This window comes from Ammospiza nelsoni, chromosome 8 (genome assembly GCF_027579445.1).
Source record: "Ammospiza nelsoni isolate bAmmNel1 chromosome 8, bAmmNel1.pri, whole genome shotgun sequence".
In the NCBI taxonomy this organism is placed as follows: domain Eukaryota; kingdom Metazoa; phylum Chordata; class Aves; order Passeriformes; family Passerellidae; genus Ammospiza; species Ammospiza nelsoni.
The window spans coordinates 15,509,841-15,527,716 of record NC_080640.1 but is presented as its reverse complement, the minus strand read 5'-3'; the positions used below and the strand labels follow the sequence as shown (position 1 = coordinate 15,527,716).

General features: G+C 40.8%; 1 protein-coding gene across 4 annotated transcripts in view; it reads right to left on the bottom strand.

Annotated features, from left to right (window-relative positions):
- BTAF1 (B-TFIID TATA-box binding protein associated factor 1) overlaps positions 1-13,765 on the bottom strand; it is a 44,272-nt gene extending 30,507 nt beyond the window's left edge. For 2 of the 4 annotated variants that reach the window (XM_059477605.1, XM_059477606.1), the window contains exons 1-3: positions 11,311-11,568; positions 2,082-2,205; positions 929-1,043 (exon numbers count right to left, since the gene is read on the bottom strand). In XM_059477605.1, coding sequence (XP_059333588.1) covers positions 929-1,043; positions 2,082-2,205; positions 11,311-11,324 — 253 coding nt within the window. In that variant the 5' untranslated portion in view covers positions 11,325-11,568. Of the gene's footprint in view, positions 1-928; positions 1,044-2,081; positions 2,206-11,310; positions 11,569-12,000; positions 12,072-13,746 lie in introns of those variants that run through there. The other 2 variants (XM_059477607.1, XM_059477604.1) reach the window with 2 other exon arrangements.
- Positions 13,766-17,876: the final 4,111 nt, after the last annotated feature.

The window sequence follows — 17,876 nt, the reverse complement described above, 5'->3', positions numbered from 1 at the left end:
AAGTAAGAGAAAGCACAGAGAAAAAAAAGTTACCTAAAAGACAAAGCAGCTTGTGAGGAAAGATTGAAGAGAATGCAAACCTTCAATATGAAGAGCAGTTGCTGGAGGAGAGCAAATATGATGGTTTACAAAAATAAGGACAATGGACAAGGAAAATGCAGAACTTGCTTGTCAAATTCAAAGCCAACAGAACTGGGAGGCACCAAGTGAAACAAATATGAGATCACCTCAAACAGATGTGAGTTTCATTGATGCTGTTTTAGGGTGTGTATGTGTCTGGTTTTAAACAAGTCGGTGAATTTCTGGAACCTGCACCACAAAGCTGTGAACACAGACAGTACCAATGGATTTGGACAAAATCATTTAGTCCATAATTCAACAATTAAGGAAACTAACATCCCTAACACGATGATTTCAGATGAGAAGAAACAGAACAGACAAGCAAACTGCCATCTCACCTTCCTCAGAAAGGTGCTCAGATTAAGGGAACAGAGAAGAAAAGTTTCTGTAAACTATCATGACAAAGTTGATTGGTTAAACATATTACCATTTTACAAGCTACTCCTTTTCTTTATAAAAGCTTTAAGAGAGTACAAAGGACAAGAACAGGAATTCTGAAAGAAATAAAGGTCAGGAGCATCTAAAGCCAAAGAGGTTTACTTACAGTCCTACTTCACAGAATCATAGAATAGTCTGAGTTGGAAGGGACCCACAAGGATCATCGAGTGCAGCTCTTAAGTGAGTGGCCCAAATAGAGACTGAACCCCTGACCTTGGCATTATTAGCACCCTGCTCCAAACAACTTACGTGCAAATAGAAGTTTATGCTCATAAAAAACCAAATTACACAGATGCCTTGAAAAGGCTCATATCACAGATGGTTTGCATAAGACAAACAATGAGTTATACACAATGAGTTTAAGGAGCACCTTGTTTTGATCTTGGAGTTGGATTCCACTCAGGTACATTTTTCACTATTGCTTCGACAGCCTGGCCAGCCGCAATACGAGTATCCCAATTCGTGCTTCTTAAATACACTAACACCTTGAAGGAGAGATTAATAATAAGTATTTGCTCAAAATGTACTTCCAAAACAATCCATCAGCTGTTATGTTCTATTAAAACACAATTACTTTAATGCTATGACTTAATAAAACATTCAGAACAAAAATATAAAGGACAAAAAAAAACAAACCAAGAAATGTCACCAGCCTTCTCTATATTGCTCACTGCTTAGCAGAACACTTGTCAGAGACAGACTTTAAGACTTTACAAGATATATTTAGTCCAATCAGTTAAACTGAAACTTTATTTCCTCCAGGTACTGAACAAGGCTTGAGACATGTTTTTATTTTTTGGGTTGGTTGGTTTGTTGCTGTCTTTTTCTATAAGGAAGTGTTCAAAATTGATTAACAGACCTTAAAACCCTGAAGTAATTTAACCCAAGAAGAGCTACAACATGGGTCACTTGAAGTAATGTATGCTCTTCTAAACTAATTTATCACTATGTCACACATCTGGAAAAACTATTTCTTTCTCTGAAAGCAGTTTGATATTCGTGATTCCTTGGCCACTCTGTTGATAGCATCAATTGTGGTGACAGCACCTGTTCCATAAGAACAGAACTGAGGTCACTGAGCCATCTCCACCTGTCAGAGATGGACTATTTTTGGTGGTTTTACTAGACTTGGTCAGACTGAAGTCTGAAGCTAATGGAAAACTCTTCCCAATTTCCTTTTAAAGACATGCAGCCTCTTTTTTAATGTTTTATCACACAAGTAATAACCTTTAAAGGCAAGTGAAAAAAATCTTTGTAAGGCAGCAGAGCTTCTCTTTATAGAACAAGCTCTGAACTTACAGCAAATGCTGAATATCAATACTGAATGCTAAGCGAAACCTCACATAATCATTTCAGAAGCTGACAGAACAGTACCTTAAACAGAAGCAGCCCCTAATTTTCTTCATTCTCTTACTTTTGAAAAACCCAAGACCACAATGCATTTTCTTCTTCCCACAGAAGCACATCCCTTTAAACTAGTTTGATTCTCACCATTCAAGTACTAGGGAAAAACATATGCTTACTTTAGATAAGAGATTATTCAGTTCATGAGGATGCAGTTTCACTACTTCCCCAAGTTGCTGTGCAGCTGCTTTTCTTGTTACAGGTGTTGTCCCAGTGTCCAGTAAAATAAAGAGACGATCGAGCCTAAATGTGATTGACAAAAACCGAAAAGTTATGCTATTCATAGCTCAGTTGTCCATTTCTATTAATATTCCCCCACATTTTGCAGTTTATGTAACTCAAAGAGAAGAGATGTCTGTCTGAAGACTGTCAGTTGGCAGAGTGAATAATGTACTATTTTTCTAACACTAAGCATAGCTGTTTTAAAAGCACATTTAATTTGGCAACAAAAAAAGCAACAGCAAGAAAGGCTAGTTTAAAAAATCTTCAGTTACAAGAAAAAAATTAATTGCTCCCGTCTTTGTTCTGTGATAGAACATTTTCAATCTTGAAACAAATATGTTGTGAGTGATCATCAAATTCTATTTGATAGAAAAAGCAGAGGGCTCAGCTGCTTCTATTGCACATTATCACTTCTATTGACAACACAGCCTATTATCTGCAACACCAAACTCTGCCTCTCCAGGCTGACAAATTTTTACTTTTCACATCTTTTCCCCCTAATTACCTGGAATACACAAAACCAAACCTCTTGTATTTACAGCTTGCAAGTCATCTGATGCTTCTGCTCTGCCCTCAAAATACAGGGATTTAACCAGCAGATCTGTTTCCACAGTAACTCTGTATTTAGTGAAAGACTCCAATCATCTATTTGTAGAACAATTCATTTCTTCCTTGTTTAGTTACTGAATGAGAAATAAAGCCTGTCTTTATGTATATATTCACATAACAATCTAGATACTCAAATCCATGACTGGAGTTTCAAGTATTCATTATTCCCTTACTATCAGTGGTTGATCAGAGCTCTCTAATGAGTGCCAAGTTTATGCTTCAGTTATTGGGCAGTATGAGGTTATTACTGAGTATCAATCTAGAACCTGTTCACACAGTGCAATAAAAATAGTTCACTCCAGCTTTACATAAAAGTACTCCTCCAAGAACTGCAACAATACAAAACCAGACCTTGCACAGCAGTGAAGCTCACCTAGAACAGCCTGGCACAATAAAGATACAGGTATCCTGGACAACCTGTCTTCATAACCACACACCCTTGGTTTGAGCACACACAGGAAATAACAACTGCCTTGTCCCTGTTAGTCTGTTGCTACTAATTACATTTCATGTAAATTGCCTTTGACATTAGATCAAAAAATATAAAAAGAAAAAAAACCCACCAAAACCTCTTTCCAACAACACTGGATTTTGTATTTTCTTTGGCATGCTTAAACTGCACTTAATCCTGAGTTTATCTTAATGGGTTCACAATACAATAGGAATTGCAGTGCAGGGCCAAGGTAATACCAAAACCCAAATACTCTCATAACTGGGGGTATTAGATTAAGTATTCATTAGATTTAAAATAATTATAACTTTTTAGACAATTCTACTATCTGCCATCCCAGAAATAATTCTCTTCCTACTACTAAAATAGGTGAACTTATTTCAATCTTTGTAGATTAAAACTAAAGTTTCAATTGCTATGATTTACTAGTTAGAAAGTTGTTTTAAAATCCCAAAAATTAAACCCTAGATATATGAAATCCAGCAATTTTGTCTGATCATACAGTCAAGGAGAAAAAAGCTTTACAGATCCAACACTTCTGAATCCCTGATAGTGGACTAGTCATGAGAAACATACCAGGTACCTCATTAGCTGTCAGTATTTTTTTCTCCTGTACTTTTGGCAGTAATAACCCAACCTGATTTGCAGCAGTCACTATTTTTCAATACAAAACAGAGTGGCTTTGAGAAGAACCACTGTTTGCTCCAACTTGCCTGTTCTCACCCCTTTCATTCTTCTGCTCTCTGTGAAACTTTGGTGTTCCATACTCAGGTTTGCCATATAGTACCACAGCTCCTTCAATTATCAAATTATCTTTTTTTATCTCAAAATCAAGCACCATGTGTAACTGTGACCACTTCCCAGCTAGAACTCTTCATGAGTCAAAACAGGAGGAAACCACTAAGTCAGCCTACCCTCAAAAACTCAACCTGAATTCCAGACGTAGTTACAACACTACATCTCCACTCCTAAAACCCACAACTTTCTGAAGCTGTGTTACCTGCAAAATACAGCTTGTTTTCTTGGAGTTTTCCTTAACCTACAGTGTGCTTGGTTTGGAATTTGTTATTTTAAACTGTAATCTGCTTAACTTACACACAAATGCAAACCAAACAAAAAAAATCTTTCCCTTGTCTGACATCACTACAGGAAGGTTTCAGCTTTCAACTGCAGCAAAATACATGGAAACAGGATTAGCAAACACAGCCAACATCTGACTAACAGTGCTGGTCACACTAATCATTCTCTTTTCCTCCCGCACAAGGATGCAAAACTCCCAAACTGATATTTTGGAGCTATTAAGATTTTCAAATTGAGTGCTGGTGTTGCTGCAGCAGAGTATGGCAGAGCCTGAATTCTGCAAGAGTTGGAAAGGTAGCACTAAAAAAGTTGTCTGTGATCAGCAGTGCTAGTTGGTTTGTTTTTCAAATTAAAGCTTTCAGACTGAGTTTCATTAAGAATGGAAAAAAACCACTAAAAATTCCAAACTACTTAGTTTTGAGTACCTGCAGTTTAAAAAGGAAGTTCTGACAAGGTGTGGGATCTCAGCACCTCAGGATGGAGGTTTTCATTTTCAGAACAAACTAGCAGCCTCTGAACAAGTTACTAAAGCCAAAGAGAACCAAGTTTTCTAGTGGCATGTGGTTCTCTGCTTCTCATGCTAGACAGTGCTGTAAGCAGGGCACCACGTGCCTCACATCATTCCCAGAAGTGTGAAGCAGTGTGGTAGAGGGAGATGCTCTACAATGTAGATAAGGTTTTTAATTATTTTATTAAATCTGTCAACTCCATCCAAAAAATTGTTCTAAGCCTATGGAAGACAAAAACAAACAACAGAAACACAAGGAATACTTTGGGGAAAAAAAGATTAAAACAAAAAATGCTTATAAATTATTATGAAAAATAACTGTAAATAATTATGAAAATTGAAATACCAATGCATGCTAAAAATTAAAGATATCTCTAAAACTACTTCTGCTGCAATCAGAACTTAAAAATACCAAGTTCTTCACTTTTAATTCTTAAACAATGGTTCATATCCTTCTGTCATTCTCCAATCCCATGTTAACTACTTCTCATCAACAGGACAGCAACCATACACACCTTTGATATGAACTCATGCTGTGTGAGCAAGCACAAAGCACTACCTGGCTCAAAGAGATCATTTCTTCCTCTCACTTTAGAAATTCACAATTTTTCTAGTCTCTGTTGAAGTGTATCAGCAAGACACAACTGAGAGCAACAACTCAAGGTTCTTATGATCAGCACTCCACTCAATTTTTCTTGTAAGAAACACCTTTTACACTGAGTCCGTTAGAAATGTTTCTCACACAGACATCAATGCAGATGCTTCAGAAGAAACATCACCATCATCTGAGATGCTTCACCTCCAGAAGAGTCACCACACCCAGGTGGGGGCACTCTCCAGGTACCACAGTGATTCCACCTCTGGCCACCAGTTTTGCACATTCAGCATTGAACCAGGCTAGACATGACCCTCACCCAGGCACAGGAGGCAAATGCTGCAATGAATGACATGTTCTGTTCCTCATGCTGATCTGCAGATCTTTGCTGCTGCCCCAAACAGAGGGCTGATCTCCATTTGAAGGGGCAGTTGTCATACTATTTAAAGTGAACTTATGGCACTCCTGAGGAAACAGGATGGCATGGATTTGAGAGCCCTTCAGCTCCAGAGGCATTACAAAGCTAGTAGCTGCATAATTAATGTCAAGATACAGGTGTAAGCTACAGTCTCTTCAAAATGTTTGCTAAAGAACATACCTGCAGTTGCATTGTATAAAGATCCCAACTGTCCCAGTGTAAGTGTTCTGGCTGGACTGGGTGCCCACAGGACTTGAGATGATGAAACTTTCCATTTGTTGCTTTCAGTGAGTGGAGGCTTAAAAGCAACAGTGACCTGATCACTGCTGCCCATGAAACAATCTGTTTGGACTTTTACATCTCTGTGCCCCAGCATGTTAAACTGTCCTGAGAGTAATCTCTAATAGTAAAGGACATCTGGTATGAACACCTTGCAACTACCTCTGCATATCCTCCAAGCCATGAAAATTGTGTGACTACAAAAAACCCTCAGTGGCAAAGTCCCTGGAACAGTAATGTCAAGCTCTGCCTAGAGCTCTTTGAAAAGCTGCTAGCTAGCACCCATCAGAAGGCAAGGGAATCCTCTTAGGAGTTGATATTTCCAACATCCAGAAAACTTCCTCCCAGGCACTATTTCTTAATACAGAAATAGGCCAGACACCTTGAAAACATCCCTAAATTAAACTTTAGACTTGACAAGGGTGAAATTCAACCGAAGTTCTAATGGAGTCTGACTTTTCTTGTTGACCTGACAGCCCTCTGCTGTCACTTCATCATTTGGTCAAATCCCAGCTTGGTCAGCTCTTAACACTCACTCACATGAACAGTTAAGTAATCAAATAAGCAACTTTCAAATATAGAATCAGCCAGTAAGAGGAAAAAAACCCACTCAACAGAATTCAGAACAAGACCCAGAAGTGCAATGATACACAAAGAATGGATTGTGATTTTACTTCTCCTAGGTGTGCAAACAGTTATGAAGGTGGGACTGTGGACAATGAAGAAATCTTGTTTCCTACACAGCAGCTGAAGTAACATCTGGAATGAAACAACAGCTCCAAGACCACACCAGGTCACAGTACCATACACTGCATATGGAATCCAACCAAATGCTAAAATTAGTATAATTGATTCCATATGGACTATGTATTTCATGAATGACCTACAACTTCATGCTGTACAAGTTTTACTTGTTAACTATTACATATGTATCTGCAACTAACAATGCACTCCAAAATGGGACCAATTACATTACAAAACCTGGGAGAGAGAACTGCAAGTTGAAGCAGCTGTCAGGACAGACTAACACAAGATGTGTATCAGTAAGTTACAAAGTGAACACCTCAGTGACTATTCAAATTCCATCTGCTGGAGCAGGTTGGCATTCTTATCAGCACACAATCCTGACTTTCAATTTTCAGTCCATTAGAAAAGTGTGCGTAAGAAACTGAGAGCTCTGTCTCATTTGGGCAGCAGGGCACACGCCAGCTCTGCTTCCCCCCTTCCCATGGCTGTATCAGCCCTCCCACAAAGAGCAGCACAGAAGGGCAGTCCCCTGTTCTGGTCCTCAAGTTAATCTCCACCAACAAGGGAAGAGTTACATTATTCTTCCCCCCGTTTGAGTCTGAATTCCCATAAGCACATTGGTTCTAGAACATCTATTCCAATGCTTTGGGCACAGGCCTTTAAGCAGCAGTGAACACATACTTGCTCAGGTTAACTCCTGCTTTTTATGCAAGAGCAGCCATGAAGTAATAGCTTCCACAGAAGCTAAAAGCTGAATTCTTCACAGAGAAAGTCTGTGATAACCTCAAAAAGATTTCTAAAAGGTATGCAGTGCACATAAGAGATTTTGGATGCAGTATTCAATTTGAAATTTTCCAACAGTAATGATGCCACCCAGTGCAGCCACTTGTTCTTGGGAAGTCACAGCCCCACACTTCAAAAGCTGAGAGCAACACATGGGGCCTGCTTAGGTCACAAGAGCTTTACTCTCACAGTCTTTTGACATTATTTGTTTTAAAATAAAAACTAGATTCCTAATCTACATATTACAAGTCAAACAGAAATTCAAGTAAACAAAACCACTGGAAACTCTAGAAAACAGTATTAATCTTACACAGATCAAATCAAGAAAGGGTTGCAAGAGCAGCAAATAATGCTCTCAATATTTCTGTAAGGAACTGTCTTGAATACACCCTGAAGAGGTTGCCTTCAAGGTATTTCAGGGAGAACTTAAAGGATACACCAACTAAAATAAAATTGTTTACTCTTAATGTACCTTAAGAGTACATTAAGAGTAAACAATTTTATTTTAGTTGGTGTATCCTTCAAGTTCTAATTTTAGACTAATTAGACTCCTAATTTTAAAACATTTACATTTTAAAAGTACATTGGTTCTCCCTCATACTGCAAAGGCATCAAAACAGGAGAAAGGCATTAACACCTTGGTGCTAGAATAACATGAGGCGCCTTTGAACACATTAAGAAACTGGAAAAAAGTTTTATTAGATACTGAAAGACTATCACCATTTTATTACCTACTGCAACTCTACTATCCTGAGTAATCTATGAGTTGTCATCCTCTTAGAAGTACTACTTTCCCTTCTGAAGTATGTCAAAAGATCACTGGTGAGCCACTGCAACTGTTCACTTGGATCATGCACTTTGTAGGAATGAAGCTGAACCAAAACTTTTCACTTCCTTTTTTCTTTCTCAGTTCCACTATCAAAAACATTGGGATATTTTTTATTAGCTATGCAAACATTATACCACTTCATCTGTAAGATAATGTTAAGTGACAGAAGCTAAGGCCTACCACATGACACATTCACAGAAGGAATACCAACCTTCCCACCCACCTATCCCTGCTTCTGGAGGATTGTGTTCATCAGTCTCCCCAGCATAACCTACCAAAGAGATGAACACGTACAGTGCAAAGATTCTGCAACATCTTTTGGGATGAGGTATCTACTGTTTCACTTTATGTCTGTTTTCTAGAGCATCAACACAGATGCTTTATAGAAGGAGGTCTTCAATCTATGTAACATCAAATGCAGAATTAAATACCAGACTTTTTTGTCAATAGGTTACAATTAATTACAATTACTTTTAAGATGACCTTACTAATAGCAAAGCTGCAATTTCTCAATCTAATATGAAGGTATTTCAAAGCATTCACTATGTTTTTTTTGGATCTCCCTTAACAGATTAGAGTTTTGAGAAAGGTTTTCAACTGACAAAAAAGCAAAAACTAAAATTTCTGGGAAAACAACCACCTGATATTTTATTGGTTTAAGAATGTAAAACTACTCCAACCCTCACTTCCAAAAAAAGATATTTTTAAAATACCTGCTCCAATATAGAACTATGCCTAATGAAATGATTGTTAATAGTAATGCCTGGTATGCAGTCCACAAGGTCTGTGGGCTTTTCAGAAAGATTAAATTGAGTCAGCCTCTTCCTCACTCTCCAAACTTGTATAGGTACAGAGACATTCAACAATGAAATATTACATTAGTCCATAAAAAAAAGTAACTGTAACTACCTAGAGGAAAAGTGGAATTAGAACAGATGATGGACCAACTAAACTGAACAAAAAATAGATATGTGGTTTATTACAAGAGCACAAACAATTATTTGTAATATGTCTGAAAGGAAAGGACCTTTGAAGCTCAATGTTCTGAAGTAAAAGGTGAAGAAAGGTTTCTTTATTTACAAAAGCAGCACTGACACTGTAGCGGTGCTCCTATGGTCCAGCAGCAGAAAGGAAACTCAACTTATCAGGAGCTGCTGTCTAACTTCAAAGGGAGAGAGACAGACAAAATTCACACATTATCACTTCTTACAATTATAGAAACATTGGTGCTCACCAGGAATAGCCAAGATGTTACAGCACTGTGAAACATGTATTCTTTTACCTAAGTTACACGTGAAGCTGAAACGACTCTGAATCGACTCACCAGTATTACAGCACCTCTACTGACGTTCAGTACCTTGTGCTCAGTTGTGCAACATTTGGATACTATAACTATCATCTGAAGCAATATAGAACAATACTAAGACACCAACTTTCAATGCTTCACGTTGAATCTTAGAATGAGGCACATCTAGTTTTACTTTCAGTTCCCAAAAGGTGTTAAGTAAATCTCTGTACTGCTGCTTTCCACTAAAGCAGCCTTTAGAGCAGCCACAGCCTCAGCACACAGTGAAAAGCTCTATCTTGATATTCCTGTTAGCCCCCATATCACATGTACATTAGCAAAGTTGGTTAAGCAGACTGATCAGACCTAATGTAATTAGACAACTCCTCTACTTTACATGATGACTTATTTTAACGTACACGGTAATCTTGTTACAGCAATCCTCACTACTTCCACGTTCTTATGGACAGATTTGGGGAATGAGAAAAACCCACAACAAACATATAACAAGTTGACAAAAAAATAAGAGTAGAATAAAACAAAGGGATACTCTGTGGAAACCACAAAGCTTAAAATAAAACACCTGCTACTAGAAGTCCCTAAAAGGTGCATTGCTGCCGTTATTTTTGATGAAGAATGGGTTTCCATTATAAATGTGCACACCTTTACCTTGCTACATAGAATCGCGAACTTATTCACACAGAGCTACTGAAACAGAATTTACTTTTGTGATAGCACTTTGGAAGTACAGATACTGTAACACGTGAGTTGGAGCTAATCTATCACAAGCTTAATTTGGATTTATAGTTTCCTTTCAATTATCCTGTTCGGAAGCTTAACCCGCCCGTTTCACACACACACACAAAAAAAAAAAAAAAAAAGAAAGAAAGAAAGAAAAAAAAAAAAAAAAAAAAAAAAAAAAGAAAAACAACCCCAGGAATTTGTGCTCAGCATTTTTTATAAAACAGCGCTGTTAAGACACACCTCTGTATCTGTGAATGCTTTAAACGCTGGCACACCCCAGAGCACATGTGTGCAAGCAGATACTGCCCAACATTTTGAGGCAGAGCCAGAATCCACGGATCACTTTTCTCCATGAAAGCCTATTTTATTTTGGTTACTTTACAACTGAGGGCTCTGAAACGCAAAAACAGTTCCTTGCCAGTTTTTGGGACTCGATATCCTAATTTCCTACTCCCTAGCAGTTTAACCACCCTAGGAAAGACTGGCCAGCAAAACGAAGGTGTCGAATTCGGGAGGAAGCCCGAGACGCCCCAGGCAGAGCTCCTGCGGGCCGAGGGAGGAGGGGGCACGGGAGTCACCGCAGGGCAGGATACAAACCCAGGCTCCAGAGCACGCAGCCACCCCCAGACCCCGGCGGGGCGGCCTTGCCGAGGTCTCCGCGGGCTCCCGAAGCCAAAGGAGACGGAACGCGGGCACCCCTCCTCCCCCCCCACCCCGCACGAGGCCACACGGAGAGCCGGGAGTGCCGGGTCGCCGCTGTCGGCCCTACTTCCCCCATTCTTCCCAGCTCCCACCGACCTGGAGACGGCCATGGCCGCCCGGAGCCGGGCCGGGCTGACGGCGGGCGGCGGGACGGGGGGGCCGGGGTGCTGCCCCGGCGGAGGGCGCTGGGCCTCGCTCGGGCCTGGGGCGCCGCACCCGGCCTCGGCCCCGCCGGCGATCCGCGGGCAGCGGCTGAGCGCGGCAGAGGCCGGCGGCGGTCGGAGTGTCGCTCCCCCGGGCGGGGCGGCGGCGGCGTGGGCGGCAGCGGCGAAGGACCCTCGGAGCGCGGGTTAAAGCCTCGATTCCCCCATCACCGGGGCGAAGCCCAATGCCTGGTTTTATATGAGCAGCCATCTTGTATTTATTCCCTTCCTCCATGAGAGCCGCTTCCTGATTGGCAAGAGCGCCCAGCCGCAGCCAATGGCGGGAGCGCTTCTAAGAGCAAGGAGGGCGGGAGCGCGCAGCGCCCGCACTGAGCAGGATCGGCCATGGAGCCCGCCGGGCCGGCTGGGGGGGACGCTGGCCTGTGCCGGGGCGTTCCATCTGCAGGGCGATGGAGGGGGGCGAGCTCAAAGGAGAGCACCCCAATCCCGAACCCCGAGGGGAGAACAGGACCCGAGAACGCGGAGTAAACTCTTTCCCTTCCATGTCCACTGGGTGGTGGCCCCTCTGCCCCACGAACAGGGCGGGACAGCGCAGTCGGTATTCGCCGAACCAACGCCGCACCTCCCTCTTGCCGAGGTCCGCCGTCCATCGACCATGCCCGGTGCCGCGGCGCGAAGTCGCTGCCCGTGGGACTACAACTCCCGGCATGCCCTGCGCTGTGGCCGGGCTCGGTCGCGCGGCCCCGCCGTCCTTGCGGGCGGGCGGGCGGGCGAGCGAGCGCCGCTCTGGAGCCCCCGCAGTGAGGGGCGGCTGTGGCACTGCGGGCTGGTACCGCAGAGGGGCCATGGCACACGAGGATGGCAACACCCCAGGGTTATTAAATGTCGCCGGCCACGCCAGGCAACGACGGGACGGCTGGTCCGGCTCTGTGAGGGGCCACGTTCTTTCCCGCTCTCTGCCGTCGCCCCGGCTGGGACAGCGGCCCGTCCTCCCTCCCAGCCGGGCGGGCCCCGGGCGATGCTGAAGGATCCTGGAATCCCGCCCGGCCCGCCCCCTTGTTCCCGGCAGGCACACCGGGCTCCCAAGTGCTCGCTATCAGCTTCCATCAGATTCAGATTAAGAAATTAGCCTTCGACTAATCATTTAAATTAATGGTCCCAGACTGGTACATAAAGTTAGCTGACGCAGGTAATCTTTCATGTGATAAGTTGGAAACAAAATAATAGATTTTTTTTTTTTCTTCCTGTGATGGCATAAACTTGGATAAACACATGAATTTGCACAGTGCTGTATAATAAAGTTTTCCTCTGAAGCCCATTGTGCTGTGCATGTTTCACACCCAAACCTTCTCCAGGGATTTCTGCTCGCCCAGCCTTTCTGGTTGGTCTCCCTCTCCCCTGAGAGTTAACTCTTCATGTATGGGCTCACTCATTCCGTTCCCACGAGCACATATTCCAAACAGACATTCTAATGCTGTGTGCATTATCACTGTCTTTTGACAGTTCTTTCAGGACACTGGGATAATGCTTCAATCTGCCCTTCTCCATGCAGGTCCCGCCTAGACTTCAGCCTTTCCTAAAGTATGCTCGAGGTGCTGCTTTCCTGCCTGTCTCTTCTGTCCTTTGGTGGGAGCACGGTGGCAGCTGGAAACTGGCATTGAAGTGGCCCCAAACACTGGCAATGAGAGTCAGCCTGAGGCCTCTGAGCACAGATTGTGGCCAGAGCAAAGCACAGACCTGTTTTGCAGTGGTGGACGTGGGTTTTGTCACACTGCTACGCTCAATGACCCAGGTAATGCCTTTTGCTTGTCATGGTTCTGATGCAGTAACTACCTTCAAATAGCTCAATATACCTTCTGTAGCTGAATACACACAAAAAGTACAGTGGATTTAGCTGGAGGCCAAGGGCCTCTCACCAGAGTACTCCATAAACTCCCCACACCTTCCTTTCTGCCATCCCATACCCTCGTTGCAGGTGCACCTGCCTGGGTCCCTGCCCATGATCCCAGGCACATGCCTGCCCCTGTTCTCTGTGTGTACTTGTTTGATTTAGCTGTGCATGGGAGGGAAGCAGGGAATTGGGGCAGGGAGTAGCAAGGAACAGACTGAGGGTGGAGATATTTTCCTGGTATGTTTGATGCTGTTGACATGGATGTATAGCAAACATCCCTGATAGTATATCCGTGTTTGTTTAGCCAGGAATCAGCAGCCATCCTGTCATCTGTGGCTGTTATTGAAATGATCCTCAGGTGATGTTTCCAATTCTAACATCCTATTTCCTCTAAGGTTCTTTAGAAACAGTTTTAATAGCAGTCAAGGCAGAGGGCACATCAAACATGAAATAAAGTTTGTTTTGAACAGCTCCTACCTGATAAAAATAAATGCAGGGAAGATATTGGTGGTGGGTCACATGCACTGAGTACTTATTGAAATTATGATAAACTGCACTTCCAGCAAAACAATCTGCAAAAGACAGAAAGAATGATCTGTTATAGCAGGCATTCTGGACAAACACAATTCATTCAAGTATCACATCATATATATTTGTATTTTGATGTGACATTTATGTAAAGCACATCATTCACTTGTATCTTCTGCTCAATCCTTTCCCTATACCCTATGAAAACTAATTCTTCTTTGTCCATGCATCTGTTCAGTGCCTCTGTAAGTCACACCAATTTTGTTTGCAATTTTTATTGACCTATTTTTCAAGGAGTACCTATACATTTCCTTCCCTCTTCTGTTAAAAGAACCCCCCCTGAAAATCTGTTGTGTGCCAGTATACTCTCCCCAACCTGCTCCTAAATTAAATAAAACTCAATAATTTCACTCCTTTAGTATGTTTTAATCAGTACTTCCTGCATTCATCTCAACTGTTTTTATTTTCCTTTCTTCCTCCTGCCAGCTGTGTTCACCCGCAGACTCTTATTGCTTGGGCTGCAGATTCCCAGTGGCAGCAGCTCAGGTATGGGCCCTGTTGGCTGCCAGAGCCCAGGCAGAACGTGGTGGTGCAGCCTCCAAGAGCTCCAGCTGTGCAAACAGCAGATGACAGAGGCGCTGTTTTTCAGGTGGAATCCCCCTGATTAGACCTGACACAACATAATCTTTTACATGTTCTGGAATTTTAGAAGACTAACTTCCAATTAGTTTTTTGTGTCCTGAAGGTTTGTAGATTTGTATTGCTCTGGATCACACCAGCCTCTCTGTACTGGTAGGTATAACATTTGCTGCCTTCTGGTCTGATAAAAAAATATTATTTTCATAATAGCTTACATGTATCTTCGTGTCTATGTTACTTGATTTCCAAATTCCCTTGGAAATCTTGCCAGAAGACAAGCTAGTCTTAGAAGCTTGTCCCTGCCATTTCTGGGAGATACATTTCTGCAGAATGAACTGATGCAGGTGAACTGTGCAGGTTCTTTCCAACATGTCATTCTTAAAAATACTTTCTGTTCTGAGGTCTGCAAAGTAACTAGATATCTTGTAGACTATTTCTAACATTTAAACTTTAAAATTCTTGTTTGTTTTTATATATTTAACTGCTTTTTCTTCAATTATTATTTAATCTTCCTTGTTCTTATTTGACATTTTATCTCTGTAGGTTAGGCCCTTCTTTAGCAGTGTTGTTAAAATCAGAGTTCTGATTGCTGAAGAATTTTTATCTTGAGTAATCTCTTTTTTCTTGCTAGATAATAGTGTCTCTTGCTATTCTGCTTGATTTTTATTTAAAGGTGTATTTATTTTTTCACTAGTTTCCATGCCAACTCTCACGGCTTTTAATTGTCTTATTTTTATTCCAAGGAGTTTTTTTAATAGCGGCACAACCTTCTCAAAAGCCTCTTAATAGAAAGTCATATTGTTCATGGCCTTCCTTTTAAGTTCTTCACAATAAGTGCTGGTGGCTGGAGGCTGGATGCTGACTGACAGCTCAGATACCAAGGAAGTGCTGGATTCTGAGACAAACCAGGGCAAAGCATTGTCACCCACAACATGCAGCAGCAACATCTCTGAAAAATGTTTGATGGGCTTCAATTTCTCAACATCAAACAGGATTGCAATAACCACTGGGTAGTGAAAATCACCAACATCTAAAAGATTCCCAATGTCACCAGAGCTGTGTAATTATCTCATTAGATTTCATTACCTCTGATCATATTTTACATTGTCAATTTTAGACAATTTTCCCGAGTGAGAGGCTCGTGATATGGCAGAGAGGGAAAACTTGTGTTTCTTTTCTTGTGGATTTCTGCTCTCAGGAATTTTATCTCATGAGGTGGCACAGACTTGTTCAGAAGTGTTGCTTCTTGCTCATCTCCATTTTAGAGAGATATTCTGTACAACTGATCAACCTTGTTGTACAAGGTTGTACAACCACCTTGTTTTTGGTAGCCATGGACTATAATTTCCTCAGCATTTAGTTCCATGATCATGAACTTCCCATTTTCTAACTCAGCTCTACTTTCCACCCTATCTTATAACACATGGAGACATAAATTACTGATACCCTTTGGAAATCTTTTATATACAAAAACTGTAAGTTTCTTAGTTTTGTCTAGCAGTTATCTGTGCTATCCTAAGTTAAATAAATATTTTATAGTTTGGGTAGTTTATTGTTCCTGTGGTATTTTTAGGAAATGGTGTTATCTATGCATTGCATACTGTTGGTCTTTTTTTCAAACAAGCTGTTATGTTTACATTTAAAGCCTCCCTGTTTGACCCCTCTGTGCATGGAACTGCACCACTTCCTATGTCAAGAAAGTAACTAAAGTAAATTTACATTCAGTAAATAAACTTAATACTTCATTATTAAGGGATTAACAGTAATAACTTCCATGGACAATTGCATCTTTATATATACACCTGCTCTTTCACTGACATTTATGATAGCAGAGATCTCCATTTATACATAGAAATATATATATTTATATATATTTAATGTTTGTCATATGCATACACCTACATTTATACATAGATATGCATGCATATATACACCTATATAAAAATGAATCTAGTATTTCATATCCAGAAAGAAAACTGAAGGGGAGAAAAGCTCATGTCAAGTATCTAATTGGGCTTGTTTGGATCAAGGTAACAGACACAAAGGAGCCAGTCAGACACAAAGAGAAAGGGAAATAATGAGGTCAAACTCTTCCTATAAGTCTGCAGGTCTTTCTACATAGCCCCGTGGAAAAATGCAACATGAAAATAACATGACAGAAACAACTAGAGTCCTTTTACTAAGTTTTTCTATTATCTAAAGTTGTGTGCTTTTAAGGGCTTTTTTCTTTATTTAATTTCAGTAGTCTGATTGTTCTTTATTTTTTCATGACCTAATGCAAGAGGGACATTAGTCTGTGCAGTTAAAAAAAAAAGTGCATATAATTCCAGTGTGCACAAACTGAATACAAAGAGCATAAATAGAAAAGCACCTCTGTCATCAGGGACATAAGGATTCAGAAGCACACTATAATGCTGAATAAACAAGGCCAGAGGTTTCACATCTAGTCCAGCTCTTTCCAAAAGCTGTTGCTTTTCAAAGATAAAAAAGAAAGCTAATCTGTGGCCATCATCACAAGTTCTGCAGCAGTTAATGAGTTTAAATTAGATTTAAAAACAAGTCTGGTGCACGTACCCTTTGCTCTTTATATATTTTAACTCCTATATTTAAGTGACAGAAAGCAATAACTATTTTTCTTTTACTTTAATTTGCAAATATTGTTTCTCAGAATATTTTTAGGCCTATAAAAGATTGCCAGCATGTTGTGTGAATATCATAATTTACCATTTACTGTATACCAGAATTGCTACTGAATATCTACAACATGATACCAGGATGGGACCATCCTATTTTTCAACTGAAGTCTGCAGACAAGGATCAATCAGGTCTTGGATATACTCATTTTTATTTCTTTGAAACTTACTGTGTACATCTCAAAGATGGACTGAGATAAACAGATATTAATGATATCTCTTTTCTTCTCCTGAAAGAGTTAATCTTGTTTTATGGATTTTTGTTTGGTAGTATAACTCTGAAAGTAAAAACTTCTTTCTGTTTATGTTAGAGGAGGCCCTTTGAAGAACTACATGGGGAACATCCTCATCTGTAACAACTTTATCAGACTTATCTATGTTGAGGGTTCTTTCATCTTCCTTTGTGGAACATTCAGTCCTGAGTGTTCCTCATAAAGGAATAAATGTCTCCTGCTTTCAGTATGTATTGTATTGACCTGCTTGTACTTCTTAGAGAGTTACTTCAGATTTGTTTGTTACACTTTAACTAATTTATAACTGTAAGTTTTGTGTGATGGGTACAGTAATAGCAACATTATAGTGTGTTTTTATGCTGTCCTGAAAGAGTGAGATAAAATAGGTATGTACCTGTAATAGACAAATGGAATTTTATTCATGGATTCCTGATACCCAGTAAAAACTGAGCTTGTTTTCAATGTGGAATAGGTTTGTGGAGTAGTTACTTACTTGATTGTCTGAAATCAAGAT